The sequence below is a fragment of the Haemaphysalis longicornis genome, unplaced genomic scaffold, assembly GCF_048455015.1.
Source record: "Haemaphysalis longicornis isolate Haplotype H1 unplaced genomic scaffold, Haemaphysalis longicornis Haplotype H1 scaffold_8, whole genome shotgun sequence".
In the NCBI taxonomy this organism is placed as follows: Eukaryota; Metazoa; Arthropoda; class Arachnida; order Ixodida; family Ixodidae; genus Haemaphysalis; species Haemaphysalis longicornis.
The window spans coordinates 189,683,468-189,699,967 of NW_027526445.1; the positions used below are offsets into that span (position 1 = coordinate 189,683,468).

A 16,500-nucleotide genomic window follows, 5' to 3' on the forward strand; every position below is an offset into this window, starting at 1 on the left:
ATGAGCTCATCGAGGCGCAACTGGAGGCGCAGCGAGAGCGGCTATCGTCAACCAAGACAGGCAGAACCATTCTTGAGACACTGGGCCAAGGACACCGAGCCATGGGAAGACAACTGCAAGAACTCGACCCAGATACGCGCGCAAACATACGCTTGAGCCCCATACCGACGAATGTACACCCAGAATACAACCGAGAAAGGAGAAGGGCGAGGGCCAAGTACATCGTCGAACAACACGGCGACGACCCGAGAACGAGATACGTCGACGCGGCGGACTACGGCAAAGGCAGATACGTCGCGGTCACGATCAATGCAAGAACAGGAAGAATAGCCACGGCAGCGAGCGCAAGGTGCGAGAACGCCACGGAGGCCGAGGAAATCGCCATAGCTCTGGCAATGACCGAAACCGACTGCGACACAATATTGAGTGACTCCCAAGAAGCCGTCCGAAACCTGGCGAACGGACGCGTAAGCAGCAAAGCAATCAAGATCATCAAGAATTCGGGTACCCGAGAAGGCCGGCGAGTGGAAGTCAGGTGGATTCCGGCGCACGCGGGCGAATGCTCGTCGCACGCACCGAACCACAACGAGACGGCCCACAGGGAGGCGCGCGCACTAACACACCGCGCCCCCAGAGTGGAAAGCCGCCCCGAGTGGGAATGGTGGACAGAGACCAAAGATAGGGCCCGAGGTTACGGTGAAGTATTAAAAAACGCGCGACTGTCCAGAAGAGAATATCCCCCGCCCCATCGGGCCCTGAGCCGCGAAGAGGCGACGATTCTCAGACAGCTACAGACGGCGTCGGTCACGTCGCCGGCGGCACTACACCGCATGTACCCAGAGGAGTACACAAGCAGCCTATGCGAGGTATGCGAAAAGGGGCCGGCCAACCGGTGGCACATCATGTGGGACTGCGCCACCGACCCAGAAGGCGCCAGCTTCGAAGATTACCCGGCACAACTACAGGAAGCCATCGAATCAAGAGACAAGACGAAGCAAGAGTGGGCCATCCAGCAGGTCTTCACTGCACTCGAAAAGCACGGACTCCGTAAAGGGGCCTGCGCCTATTAGGGTAGCGAAGAAGATGCGACGACCGGCCACGTCGGGACGAGGGTCATAACAAACCCCCGCCCACTGCAGGATCGATGTGAATAAAGTCCTTTCCAGTCCAGTCCAGTCCAGTTCGCCCTAAATAAAAGTTATTTCTTTACCGTTGTGTCCCATCCTACGTGACAAATTGTGGTAGAGGTGCGGGGTAGTCCTCGATGGCGCGGGGTCTTTCACCAGGTCTGGGTCTGGGAGCATTGACTCCGAAAATAAAAGTTGATTTGTACAATGCACGCACACAGTCTTACGTCTTTCTTAATGATGTAATGGGAGAACTTTCACGGGAGAGTTACGGTTACCGATGATCTCCCCCTCTCGAGCTTCGCCCCACTTATCATCATTCATTCCGTGGATATGGCGTGAATTTTTTCAAGTTTACAATGTGTATTTATTTGCGTTTGCAGAGTGAACATTCCTGCTCCCTTTTGTTTATTTTTTCCGCTTTACTGCGCTAATACAACACGTGTGCTATGTAAACCCCCTATGTAATACCCCCTCACGGGGGCCTTCAGGGATATTGTGAATAAATAAATAAATAAATAAATAAATAAATAAATAAATAAATAAATAAATAAATAAATAAATAAATAAATAAATAAATAAATAAATAAATAAATAAATAAATAAATAAATAAATAAATAAATAAATAAAGGTCATGGCGGCAGTTCGCTAACTTCAAGTCTTGCGCGTTAGTGTGAGCTTCCTTCATTTTTTAACCGATAAAATGCGAAACATTCAAATCTTTGAAGTTCGCGCTACACAAATGTTAGCAATGATACAAAGAGGGGACACTCCAAACATAGGTATTAGTTTGTGAACCGCTCGTTAGCATTCAAGTGGCATTCAGGTGATGCGATCAAACGGAACCTTAGCACCTCTACAACCACACAGTCACGTTTTTTTTTTTTTTTTTTTGCTGTTACTTAGGTTGGGGGCGGCCAGTCGCACAAACAAGGTTCTGGGACGTCATACAGTGTTCGCCACAAAGTGGCCAGGAAGTCACCACTGCTTCCTCTGTTTTTCTTAATGCTTCCATTATTTGCTTAAAGTTCGCGATAGAATTGCTATTATTCTTATAGGAATAAAGCAGTCTTATTATTGAACCGAGCCTGTATTTTGTCTTCATGGCATTTCTAGAGCATACGTGCGTTTTCGGACAAGTTTGTAATCAACGAATGAGGGTATGTCCAAAGGTTGCAGGCGTGGAGGCTTGTTGCCACTGAAAATGTGGCCGTCCACGGGCGTTGGAGAAGGCGTGAGTTTATCAAGCCGGTTTAATTGCGAACACAAATACGAGTCACTCGGCATGGTCTTACTTGGCGTCTTTAAATGTTTTTTGAGTAAATGCAGTCGGCGTAACAAAAGGTGTTGGGCTAGTTGGTACCGGGGCACCGGGGCATGAGACATTCCCGCCAGCCACGTCGACTGCAACGATCACGGGTGAACCGACTTGCATCAAACGAGCGCCGCAATCCATGGAGGCCCTGGTCAACCGCCGCCCGAGGTGGCCATGCCGACCAGCCGGGCAGCGACGCGTGAGTCCGTACCGGAAGCACACATAGGTGACCGGTAAAAAGCGCGAAGGCTCATGGTTGCATTGTCTGTTCCTGCAGAGCCCAGCCACTTCCGGTTCGAGAGCTCTCCTCGCCTCCCGTAGGCCGGCGGCTTTCATGCGCGCGTACGCATGTTGTTTATCTGTTTCTACCGAAAAAACAAACGCTCATGCATCGCACATTCAATGAATAACAACTATTGACCCTACCAGGGGTTTATCTGACAGGTAAGCACCCTGTGACAAATAAACAACACGCACACACGCGCCTGAAATCCGCCGTCGTACGCAGGCGTACGGGAGGCCAGGCGAGGTCTCGAATCGGAAGTGGCTGGAGCAGACGACGTACCCATGAGCCTTTGCGCTTTTTACCGGTCACCTATTGATTGCATATGCCACTGGTTTTGCAACCTATGTGTACAACCAATAGGTGTGCCGGGGACTACTCTCGTGCTTGGAAAAGTGACTAGGGACCCCGCGATGATTTATGTTACTCCGCGTCATAACGTCAAAATTTTTGACAAAATTTTGAGCTAAATCCGGCCGTATACTTCTTCGCCGCCCGAATTTCGTGTCTGACTGTTATGCTGAAGGGTGTCATATAGCTAAACAATTTGCTCTTGCAGATCAAAGTTACCCAAACACCTATACACTGCCGTTTGTGCGGCTGGCTTTTGCACGTAGCTGTCGTACTGTGTTAAAAGCCACCATAAAAAAATTACGCCCACCTCCCCTCGCGGGAACCCTGGTGTGATGCGACGCTGAGGGGGGTTCAAGCGCAAGCGGAGAGCAACCGTCGACCGAAAGGCCGCCGGAGAGCGGCACACCGGTTATATGCGCAGCGCGCCCGAAGGAGAGGAGACCGCGGAGAGAGAGTGCCGCGGCTATGACGCAACACAATCCAACACAATCCACTTTAATCCAATCCAATCAAAATCCAATCCAATCCAATCCAAGCCAAGCCAAGCCAAGCCAATCCAATCGAATCCACTCCAATGCCCTTTGCGAGAGAGTGTTCGCTATCGGAGAGGAGAGGGGAGAGTGGCTGCGGGCAACAACGGACGCACGCGGGCAACAACGGACGCACGCAGGAAGGACAGGGCCGCCGACAAGAGATGCTCTGAGCGTCGCATCTAAAACTTGCGCTCAGCGGATAAGCTGCGGATAAGCGTGGATAAGCGTGGATAAGCGTGGATAAGCTGCGGATCAGCGGATAAGCGTGAGCGAAGCCAGCTTTTTGCATTGCCAGCAAGGTTTGGCAAAAGGAGAAAAGAATGGGCGGAGAGAGAGAGAGAGCTTCGCAGAGGGCTTCGCGGACCCCTGAAATGCCCTCGGGGGCCCCCACTTGAGAAACACTAGCATATACCGTATTTTTGCGCGTATAACCCGCACCAAATATGCGAAAATTTTAGCGGCAAAGTACGGTGCGAATAATACGCGAAGTTTTTCTTTCGTGCAGCTCCACGGCAATGCGCGCTGTGCAGTGAAGCTGCACTGCGCGTTGTGCCGTGAAGACGACCTTGTGTACAACAGTGAGGACTATGGCTCAAGTGATAGCTCTCGCGAGAGCAGCGAAACTGAGTGAATTGTAACTTTTGTCTTGCAGTCAGTGTATTCTCCTGGCTAAATATACGTTTTCTAAATATACAGTAGCTAAATATACAGTAGCTTTCTTGCAGCCTTTCCTGTATCAAATGTGTGGGCAATACGCGAGAATTTTTTATTGATGGAAATGAAATCGCGCTAAAAGGACAGGACTACAGAAGAAGACACACTACACAGCGTCCCGCCCTTTTACGCAATTTTATTTGCACCATGTCAGATCAACTAGCCCGTCAGATTGCTTTGATTTTTTTTTCTTTTCCGGCGGGATGAAAGTGGGGTGCGAGTTGTACGTGCGAAAATACGGTACCATACTTTCAGGCAGCCTCCGGCTTAGGATTTCAAAATATTTACCGAATGCAATTTACCCCACACTTATTACGCGTTTATTTTATTTTCCTTATGCATAGTGTGTATTAGCAGTAATATTACTTGCCCAATATATAGATAAAATCACTTACTTTTCCATTATTTCGCTACGTATCCTGATGGCACGTATCTTCGCATGTTTATTAGACACAACTTTTTATTTCTTCGTGTTAAATTCTGCAACGAAACTTTCCAAGAACAGTTGATGAAGCATGTTCTCTAAATTCATACCGGACCGAATGCAGCAAGGCGATGTCATCTGAATACCTTAGAGGGCTCGAGTGTTTTCCAGGCGTTCGCAAAACTGATTTCCCCCATTCAGCTTCCGAAATACCCATTGTAGACATGTTAGGCCGGCACCTGGTTATATATTCGATACCCTCCTGTGTGCGTCCTGCGCATTTCAGACTGCGCTCTCCACTGTCGCATACAGCTGTTCCTAGCATACCGGACGCCCCTGGACGTTGCTTGGCAGCGTTGTATCTTGCCCGCGCGGCGTTCTTTCTCTTGATTGCCAGGCTTCACACTTCGACAGAACGGAATTCAGCGAGACGCGAGCACATAGCGCGACTTCGCAAGAACGATATAATGATTCAAAGTTCAAGGCCCATGAAACGCGGCGCTGATCAGAGAAATTCGGCTGCCTTTTCCGGCTTTAGCGCAGGTGAGGCTAAACCATGCAATACATTGGTTCAACACACGCGTGAGTGGCAATCTGCGGCACAACCACCTGCGGCTGGTACACCAAGATGCACGATTCTGCATGCGATGCGCACGTTATGAGCAAATACCGTGTCAACACCCTATAGTGCCCGCGCAATTGAAAAAGAAAATCATCAGAAGTTCAGAGAATTATTTACTAATGCCAGAGTCCTTCAACGCGTAGCATTCTTATGCCGCTTGTCTTAAGTGGGAGTGTTTTACAGACAATTTTTTTTGTTTTTATAAATCCTGTCTAACGAATTATCTCCATTTACGTTATTATAACGATTACATTTGGAACGTTTGGGAAATCTGCATTATTGTGGAAATGCAGGGCGTTACACGGTTCGCCGTTTCCCGTAATTATTTCATATTTTTGTTATTTTTTTAGTGTTTCAAAATTTCGTCCGACCAATTATCTCCATTTAGGTTATTATAACGATTACATTGAGAACGTTTGGGAAATATGCATTATTGCGGAAATGCAGGGTGTTACACGGTTCTCCATTTTCCGTAATTATTTTATATTTTTCTTATTTTTCTAGTTTTTCAAGATTTCGTTCGACCAATCATCTCCACTTACGCTATTATTGTGGAACAGAGATCGCTCTGTCGCAGGGTTGGTGCAGGGAGCACTGAATGTCGTACAGGCTGGCCAGAAGTCCGGCAGCGACTACCGCGCCCGCATACGACGAGAGAGCAGCGCTCACCGGGGGGAACTTCTTCGAGTGGACGTACTCGGTGACCGCGGGGTCCCATGCAGCGGCGTATCCTTCGTTGATGCTGTAGATGCTGCCACGAGGCTTGATCTTCATGTCACGCTCCGTCAGGATGAATTCGCCCAAGGCCTGCAGGCGGCACGCGCGAAACGCGACTCTACACACAAGGTGCAGCGGGGGCAACACAGAGCCCATGCGCAGAATGCACACGTAAAGCAGGTTCTCCAGCACTGGGGGAAGAATAGCCCCAGGAAAGGTTATGGTTTGTTCATGCTAAAGCTTGAATTCCCAAATGAATGTCTGAGGCGTGTTGCTTCCGCCTCGCGTGGGCGCAGCCTTGCCGCTTGAGACGCTTTGCTTCTCGATCCGCCTCAAAGGGGGACGTAAATTTTACCCACTTGAAAGATTTGCTCGTTAAAATAACACTGACACCACTTTTAACTCAAACTTCACTCAAATAATCTGTATAATGAGGAAAACAGAGAATGGGCATGCGACACCCTAGGTACTTTTCCGCACTGAATTGACGACGTATTATGGGCGACTCCTTGCGATTGGCTGAAGCCGACGAAATCCAATTCAAATGAAGCAGCTGATTATAAGCTTGCAGAAAAACCTATTTGCGCGTAAATTTAGTGCACGTTCTTTTTATAGAAGAAATAATAATTGGGTAAGCAATGGAAGTTACGAACGAACACGTAACCCAAAAAATTGTGGTCGATTCCTCTGTCAGAAGAGTCGGTGAAACACGAAGGTGAAATGTGCAGCGAAATCTACAGCTGAGCATGATTTGCGGGCGGGCGGCAGTCTTGTGGGTATGCTTAGCGAGCGACGTCCTGCTGGCAGGTTGCTTCGGCAAAGATGTACTGGCGTCATTTCCGCGAGGGATATGACGTTAGTGAAATCTTGGTGTAACCGGCAAAAAACACTTTCGTGCTAAAATATAAAACCTTAACACAACCTTTTCGTACTCTATATTTCTAAAGGTGGCTTCCCCGCAAGAAGATACTTTGTGCAGGGGTGCACCCTTTACAGGCTCTTGCTTCGCTGTACTGGCGTCAATTCCGTGACAGGTATGACGTCACTCAAATGGTTGGGAATCCGGGAAGAAACGCTTTCGTGTAAAAGGACCACAAGTTAGTCTTCTGGGGGACTAAGCGACTTTGTCACTATCATTACTCCCTTTGGGGACAATGTAAGCGGATGCCACCCGGTTGGTCCGTTCCGATACTCCCCGAGGACCAAATGCTGGGAGGGAGTCGCAGGAGAAGAGAAAAAAAAAAAAAAAAAAACAGCATCAGCAAGGATCGAACCACCTACTACCTCAACAGTACTCACAAAAGCGAATACGCTACTACTAGGCCACGCGGCCAGACAGGAGGTGTGGTAGCAAATGTGTATTGCAGTATAAAGCGTGCAGTACTTTGCACAAAAAGACGATTCATTGCAGCTGGTGTCCGAATTTCTGTCCGTGCAAGTGATCGTGACCGCGCTTTGCGCTTTGCTTACGCTAGGGTCGATTGCTTAGCTCGATTCTAAGTAGACTGCGATGTGGCGCGGTGGGACAATAGGGGTTAGTGTGGCATACAGAACTGACAGAGCTTCCATCATTTTGACAATTCAGGCTACGCAATACCCTTAAGAGTGTTGTGCGCATTTCTATTAAACCGAAGACTGTTGTTTTCGCAAGATTCGCATTGTTTCAAGAAGAGAGGCTATTTCATAAGATGTACCATAACGGATGCGTTAAAATGTTTATAAGCAGTTCACTGATGCCTGGAACACTAGGTAAATAAAACTTCAAAAACGAAACCCAGCGTTTACGGATCGAAGGTACACCTATGACAAATTGTAGTGCTGTACGGTTCCGGGGTTAACTTGTGACCAAATGGGGATATTGAGGATCTCCGACATCTCATAAAGGAGTTTGGCTCTCACTTCAATCCCCAAAACAACCGAGGCCGCCTAAAGCACTGCCCACGGCAATGTGCTCAGAGGCTGCAGCCTTAGCCACTGGCGATTGGCGACAGATAAAATTTACTACCTGCATGGTACGTGCAATTCAGACAAATCTTCTCTTTACTTGCAGTTTTCTCGTAGCCGGCCGTAAGCTTTGATATGACAACTTTTGTTTGAGTTTGAGCTCACTTCACCTAAAGGAAGCTTTGAGGACTAAATGAACGGAGTATGAGGAGTGAACAAAGGCTTACTTACAGGGTCAAGCATGAATCCGTTCACTCCCTTTCCCAAGCCCAGGACAACCATGGTCGCGCTCCCATACAGAGCGTATCCCGCGCAGACAACGTTCCGTCCGGTCTGCAGTGCATCTTTCGGGCTTGGTTTATCTGTGCCTGTCTACAAAAAAAGAACAGCATGCTCGCGAGGCACCTCAAAGTGTGCGGGACCCGCGAGGGAGAGAATGACTACCTTGCGGAATATGGCGAAGATGGAGCCGATGGCCCCGAGGCAGTCGATGTTGGAGGAGCCGTCCAGCGGATCGAAGCAGACAATGTACTTGCCCTGGCGGTCAGCCTCTACCTCGACGACAGTGTCGTTCTCCTCGGAGATCAAAAGGCAGGTGGTGTACGAAGCCTTGAGCAGGTTGATGAAGAGGTCGTTGGCTATTACGTCCAGGGTCTTCTGCTCCTCGCCCTGAACGTTCGTGTGGCCCACCATGCCGTACCTGCGCCCACCAGACTCTGTATTCGCCAACTCTTGCCGTCGCGTTTCCCCACAGCCTTGAGATGACTTGGAAATTAATTGCTGTGCTATGAGGACACTGATAAGACTCTTGCATGGGTGCAGCAATGCGATCTCACTAGGGTGGTGCAGGGTGGCTCATTTTCGTGCACTTGCTTTGGTACCGCGTTGAGGAACCGCGTAGAAACGCACATTTATCATATTTTATTAGGGCCGCGTTTGTTTTTCGATTCGTAGAGATGGCCATTGTGTGAATGGAATATAATCTGCTGCAGCAGAATGGCGAGTTGGGCTAGTATGTGAAATTGCATGTCGAAACGTTAGCGCTCGTCCTGTGTTACTTTCGTTTGCGTCGCGTTTTTTCAGTGTTGCGCTTTCTGAAGCTTTCGAAATGGAATGAAACACCTGAATTGATATCGCAAAACTAATGAAGATTGTCTTAACCTTGAGAAACGCCAATGCATGAATTTTATCGCACTGAGGAAATGTTTGATACAGACGTTCGGTCACCTTGATTGTAGGTGACCTCATGCTTGCTCTAAAGCATACAGCCGTTTTAGCGACACACCCAGGGTTCCAGCGTCAAATTATGCGACAGGCCTCCCTTTAAAACCGATATGGCTTGTAGCCCACGTAAGTTTTTAACAACGGAGCTGTTACGCTTGAGCTCTGCCCGTGCGGAGCGTTAACAGAAAATTATCACCTTCGGCGAAATGGAGAGGGGGAAAATGCTAGCACAAGAAGTGTGAGGAAACGCGGCGAGGAGGCGAGGAGCCCACGAGCAGGTGTTGGGAGGGCGCGCCTAAAAAAAAATGTGGTTACGGAGGTCTCGAGAATCGAACCCGGGGCCTTTACGCCACAAAACCGAAACCGGCAGCCTAACTACTGGGCCACTCCAAAGGCCCGACGGATGCGCGGTTGTCAGTGGCGGGGAACAATAACATGTGCAGCCAATCGGAAAAAAAAAATAGCAGTGCCTTAGCTCGGCTATGCCAGGATATACGTAGCATGAGCTAAGATTCAGCAATCCAATCCAATCCAATCCAGTCCAGTCCAGTACGGTCCAGTCACTGCTTCTCGCGCATGCGCAGCACGGCTCTCCAGGAGCCACGCGAAACGGCTGCCAAGCGGCTCCGGCGCAGTGTCAGACTTGGCTACTGCGCAACGGAGGCGCACAGCTTGGCACGCGCCGGCGCCAGTCCGTCTGCCGCAGCTCTGAAGGTCACTCCTCTGGAATGCGCCGACCGGCAAATGGGCAGACCAAATTCTCTACACACCCGTACTCCAATTGGATTGAATTTCTAGTTCAATCCAATACAATCCAATTTAATCCAATCCAATTCAATACAATACAATGCTGCTCGCGCTTACTCAGCACGGCCCTTCAGGGTCCACGCGAAACTGATCAACCTCGGCCAGTGTAGCTTACGCTGCAAAAATGGCTGCGGCTTAGGTCGGTTAACCCTGGATATGCAAAGCAAACCGAACGGACCGCTCTAACTCAGACTCCGACACTAGCTTCGCGCGCTTGGCATTCCGGGCCCCTTTCCAGCGAAGCAGCTCGCCTGGCGATATCCTCGGGGAGCGAAGACGCCGCATGCCGACGACGGCTCTGAGCCTGCCGCTCCCGCGCAGAGCTTAAAGACGGCCGGGCCTCGCTCTCATCCATGGCCAAGCTCGCACTGACTAGGCGAGCGCAGTGCCCCTATCAGCCAGGCGCGAGGCGGGTCACGTGGCCAGGCTACGGAGTGCGCACGCGCCAAGCCGGCAGCGAAGGTGGACTTCGGCGCTGAGAATCACGTGATGGTCTGCCAAGGCTATGGCGCAACGACGCTCAAATGAAGGCAAAATTGCTGGCGACGGCAAAACTCGGCTCAACTGGGCGAAGCATTAGCAAAATCACGGTGACCGTAAAAATTCGGAAAGTTAAAAAAGCTTCCGTAATGTCGGACTCGAACCTGAGCCTTCTCGTTGAATAGCAAGGGCTATACGTCAACGCCACAGGACCAAAGAGTTTCTAGGGAATATTTCTCCCATGGAATCTCCGGGTGGCGGGCTTAGCCAATCAGAGGAGTTGGCCAATCAGAGGAGACTGCCGTGAGAAATTTATTACGGTAATTGTCACGGTTGCCGGGATAATAGACACTACCATTACGTTTGTCGCAGTTCGGCTGGATTTGGGCAGGTTATGAAGCGTTCGGTTAGGTTACGCTGGGTTCGGTGAGGTTATGTTATGTTAAGTTACGTTTGTAAGTAATGTTATTCAGCAAATTTTAGGCCAGCCAGCTTTTATGGAAACTGCGATGAGAATTTCCCAAAGGTAGTTCTCACGGCTGCCGTAAGATTAGACGCAGCCACCATGAAATTGACGGAGGAGTGTTTGCCACTCACAGGTTGGCGATGCCCGCTCGCCGCACCGCCGCCGCGACGCCCTTGATGGCGCACTGGATGCTGGTGAGAAGCTGCGTCAGGTCGCCCGTGGCGCCGGGCACCTTCCTCTGTTCGGCCAGCACGAAGCGGGTCAGGGTCATCACGTTGGTGTCGACCGCTTGGCCCGAAGCCATGTCACTCTCCCCAGGTGCGAGCGGTTCTCTGGAGAGGCAGTCGGCAGAGCGGCTGGCAAGCGAAGGAGGGACTCGTCGCAGGGATGCCCGCGCGAAGGTCCCTCACGAAGGTCCTGGCAGATACGGCGCCTCCTCGTGACCGCAGGGCAGCCGAAGGCCGTGAGGGCGCAGCGGAGCTGTGCCGCCGTTCTGTCCTCCTGCCCTTTCTTCCGGAGAGCCCCGCACGAATCGCGATAGGCCCGACGCCAGGAATCCCGAAGCGACCAAGGCCCAAGCAGCCCGAACTGGCTCGGTGCACGCGTGGTCTGCCATGCACGCGCGCCACGCCCACAAGGCAAGCTACTGGATTGGATTGAACCGGCACGGCTTGACGGAACCATGGAACTAAGCCGAAGCTAGGCGGTTGTTTTGACTTTTATGCGTTTTGTAAAAAAACAAGTTAAAACCTAAATTTTCCTAATATGCTTTTAGACGCGCAAAGAGTTTGTAGCGTGCAGCTACACTGGCCGAGGTTGAGCAGTGCCGCGTGGCTCCTGGAGAGCTGTGCTGCGCATGCGCAAGGAGCAGTGACGTCACAAGGCGCACAGAACGTTGCTCGCTGCCCGGGGTCTCTCACACACCCCACGCGCCCAGCGTCTTCGCCGACCTCCGTTCCGGGTGGCCGGGTGTGGAGCCGATGGCTCGTGCGTCGTAGCAACACCGGCGTGCGCCTGTGGAACCAGCTTAGCTCTAGGGCGAGTGGTGACGCTGCGCCGGAGCCGCTTGATAAATATACATGTGTCACATAATGCGTATACCCGGTGTGTTTCATTGAAGCAGCAGTAAACATGATAATCAAGCTATCCTAGTCAACCAGGAAAGCTAAGCATAACCTGCTGAACCTTAACTCACCTTACGTATACCCTGAAATAGCCGAGCTAAGCCACTGGTAATTTTTATTAACTATTTTTCAATTAAGTTGCAACTCGTCACAACAGGGGAAGAGGAATCTGTACGGTAGTACCTGCGCGAAGATGACTGCAGTACCTGCGCGAAGATGACTGCAGACACTGTCATGATGACAAAGAGGCCAAACTTGTTTGCGCCTTGACCAGTGTCCGCATTTCGCCACTGTATGCCGATAAGACAAAGCGTCGGCTCAGAAGCAGCTGGCGCAGTATAGTTTCCCCTTTTTAACAGCGAAGCTGTTTAGCAAATCGTAATTTTTTGGGTCCGAAGTTAAAAGTACGAAAAAATTGCCGAGCGCCCGTGTGTACATGCCTCGCAACGATCGCCCAGCGTCCCCTGCGCATGTGTGTCAAGCCAAGCATACCCACTTAGGGAGATTAGCTAATATTGGTAAAAAAAAAAAAAAAAAAAACTCCAGCGGTCGGGCAACACTTGCTCCGAACGAGAAAGACACGTCATAGCGTACGTCCCTACAAGGTGATCACTTCCAAAAAAATGAAAAAGCTCACATTCATAGCAACAGTGATGTGGTAAAGGTGGTTGCGGCAGCGAAGAAGCAGCAAGTCGGCTGCAATCACGGACGTAAACCGTCGTGATGGTCGTGAAGGTTGCGTAGAGCTTCGCAACAGCCAAGCCTTAAAGGGACCCTAAATAGGTTTCTGAAGGTCGCTATTTTAATCGCGCAATCGCTAGAGTACCCCTTCACGACAATGTATACCAAATATTACACCTCTGCGTAAAGCAGGGGCCGCACAAACACGCAACAAAGGTGCCTTCTTTCTTCCTTGCCGCGACACTGCACCGCTCTGACGTGCGGCAGAGCGCTTGTGACGCACCCGTGTGACGCGCGAAGCTCTCAACAGTATGGCTGCGCTATTGGTGGGCCCCGTTAAATGCTGTAGCCAATCAGCGTACCCGGCTCTGGGAGAAAACGCGGTCGCGCGGCGCTCCTGCACCGGCGGCACGACGTATGCACCGGCGGTACGGCACGGACGAATGTAGATCGTCGCCATCGGTTACACGAGCTTAGCCGAGTTTGTAGATATAGCGCGTCGTTTACGAGGTATGAATAACGTTGAAAAACACGGAGCATCTCTGCGGGCACAAACGCCCGCTACACGCGCGACCGCGGCAAGCATCTGCCTGCACGGTAGACAAGCAGCCCACTGTGCGGTGTATGCACGATAGGCATACACCGCGGCAGCTAAAACTTGTCACCGCCCGCCAGAGCGGGACTATAGCTGAAAATCAGTTTGCAAATACGTGAAAGGGGGTGATAGTGCAGTGAAAAATTGCGCGGGGGATAGTCGTCGTCGCGGCCTCGCAAAGCACTGTCTGGATAACTGCGGCGATGCTAAGCCTTTTCCCCGACCTCGGTGGGACGAGATCACCGCGACAGGCGCGTGCCGCATGCCGAAACGCTAGCGAGCCGCTATAGTCGTCGGTGGCAATCTTCAATTATTATCGTAAACGAGTATGTTGAGTTTGGAAGCCCCCTATCTTGCCTTCGAACGCTCGTTTCCGCCGACGCGAGCACGGCCGGCGCGAGGAGCCGTTCGATGCGGGCCGGCCACCGACCGACCCCGCTGAGCGGTAGCGGATGTAGTAGGCGGAGCTTGGCCGTCGTCTGCTACAAGAAGCGTGACGTACCGCCGAGCGGAGCCAATGGCTGCGCGATTCTCGACGCAACCCTGTTTCTCTTGGTGTCACCTACCAGGTCTTGCGCCTGCACGGTGGCGTCTCCGCTTCCACAGTGCTTTGGAGGCGCGGTGAAAGGGGCAATGCGCCAGGTCTTGTTGCGGGCCCTCTTTAATGAACGATAACTCGGCTAATACTGAACGCTTTTAAACCATTTTTGCGACAGGACGTTCTTTGTATAGTACTCCAACGATAGCGCACATAAAATCTCAACCTTTGGAACCCTGTTTAGGGCCCCTTTAAGCCCGTTCTACATGGTGCGTTTTTCGCCTGCGAATTTGGTGGAACGAACATTCGCACTTGCGAAGTTCGCAATGCCTGGAAATGTCGTCTACATGGCCTGCGAACGTCGCGATTTTCGCACTTCAGAAATACATTGTTTGCAGACCGAATTAGGTCTGCCACGAGCAAAGCTTGTTGGGATGTTGTTGTTGTAATCCTTTATTTCGAAGGGAAGGCCATGCGGCCATAATAAGGGAGGAGGGGGAAGAGGCAAGGAGGAGTAGCCGAGTAGCACAAATGGTGGGTCCTTGAACGCCTTAGAAGAGTTCACTGCCCTCAGCAGAGCCAGGCTAGGGTTACTGGGATCATGTGAGTGCAGTCAAGTCAACTTTTACGACCGGGGTAGGCCCCGGTTTACACTAATCTCGAGAGACCACTCTCTAGGCCGAACACCCCGAGGGCTGAGAGAAAATTAGCGTCTTCGAAGGGGGGCTCGTCTTGAGAGGAATCACGTGGCAAAGCGTTGACGAGTATTGGGCGGTACAAAGAAAATGCGGCGCAGTGCCAGATTAAGTGGTTGAGGGTGGCGAACACTAACGTTTGACAGTAGGGGCAGTAAGGCGGTGGAGATTTTGCCGGGTGAATCCATTTTCTCATGATGTGGGGTGTGAGGGCTGCGTTAGCAATAGTTTTGTTGATGAAGATTTCCGCAGAGCGAGACATCGGAGGACCCACAGCCAGGTAGCCAGCGGGAGTAACGGACGCAAGGCCTACTTTCCGAGCATGGCGTGCGCGGTCAAGTTGAAGGCGAGGGTGAGGAGAGGGGCGCGACGCGTCGTCGTCCAGGGGAGGGGTACTAGTGAGACACTCCCTTGCTGCATCGTGTGCAGCCTGGTTGCCCCCATCCGAGTCCGTGTGACCCGGCACCCATGCCAATCGGGCAGTGGTCCCATTGCGAGCCAAAATGGCGATCACGTGTTGGATTTCGTGAACAGTTGGGTGACCACTGAAGGGCTTGCAGAGTTCTTGTAGTGCCTGATGGGAGTCCGTGAGGATCCGAAAATGTGGAGGGGGTGGCGTTGCAATATTGTAGGTGTTACTCCTTCACTTGTGAGCATACCCAAGTGGGGGATAGGCCAAGAAACGGAGCTGCTTTTTGGGTCTAACACACCCCCTTCATAGCAATATAAAGTCAGCTTGTAGAATTGGATTGGGAAAACGGCTACAGAAGTATATAATAGAATTACTGCACGGGCTTGAGAAGCTAGCTAGGCTCGCGACCCCCGCACTCGTGCCATCCTCTTGTTTCACTATCATCAACACCGGGGGTATTTTTCAGTAGACGCAAGACCGCTATTAACACTAGAAACGTTTCTCGTAATAGTATTGTGACGACAAATAATCCTCTGATCAGAGGTACTTTTAAACACAACTCACCCTTCATCCCTGTAGGGGGATGAAGGGGGGATAGAAGCATGAAGCTGGATAAGGAGCGATACTGAAGTTACAGATGAGAAAGCCAGAAGCACATACGATCAACAAAATATATAGAGAACCTCAAAGGGACATTGCACATAGCTTTTATAAAAAATCGTGCACCCCTCCGTCCAACAACAAGGATGGCTGAACGCGAAGCTTTCTCGTTATAGTAACTCGAGCGCGCACGTAGCAGCAGCATAGGCGAGGGTCGGGCAAAGAACAACAACGTTTATTGCGACAAGCGCGTATTTAACTCTTGGCATCCAGAGAGGGTTACAAAGGTGTAGGAGAGGGGGGAAAGCGCCGAGGCGCACGGGCCAAACGAAATGGGTGCGCGTGCAGCTGGTTGTGCTGGCCGCCGCCAACAAAACAAATACAACACTCGTGATGAATTCTTTGGTTGGCCAACCCCACACTGCGACTATGTGCTGCTCTGGAGGTACGTACCACTTTTCTGGAATATCCACAGCCACAGAGTTTCATACTAATGTATACTAGAGATAAATCTGGCGCTGCAATCGCGGGCCGTCGTGGGCGCCGCCTTTGCAGCTAGACGTTTTAAACTTCGGTAAACAGCTTCTAAACAACCGAGAGTAGGCTGATGGGTGTGCAATTCTTGAGGTACTTGGGATCTCCCTTCTTATGAATCAGAATAACGTTGCTGTTTTTCCAGGCTATGGGCACATTTTGATCCCTTAAGCATCCCGAAAATAGTACAGCAAGCTTTTCCAGTACGATTATTCCTACCTTCTTCAAAAGATACACGGTTATGCCGTCGTCACCTGTAGCTTTTGCTCTTTTCATGTCCTTGAGAGCCTTTTCTACTTCCTGTTTAGTT

The 16,500-nt window shown here is 50.9% G+C and overlaps 1 protein-coding gene across 1 annotated transcript in view; it reads right to left on the reverse strand.

Moving 5' to 3' along the window:
• The window catches only part of LOC144149732 (fructose-1,6-bisphosphatase 1-like), a 28,475-nt gene extending 17,160 nt beyond the window's left edge, over positions 1-11,315 (reverse strand). Inside the window, exons 1-4 of the mRNA XM_077681384.1 lie at positions 11,143-11,315; positions 8,479-8,734; positions 8,266-8,406; positions 6,043-6,180 (exon numbers count right to left, since the gene is read on the reverse strand). Of these exons, the coding sequence (XP_077537510.1) occupies positions 6,043-6,180; positions 8,266-8,406; positions 8,479-8,734; positions 11,143-11,315 (708 nt within the window). The remainder of the gene's footprint in view (positions 1-6,042; positions 6,181-8,265; positions 8,407-8,478; positions 8,735-11,142) is intronic.
• Between the last annotated feature and the right edge of the window lie 5,185 nt (positions 11,316-16,500).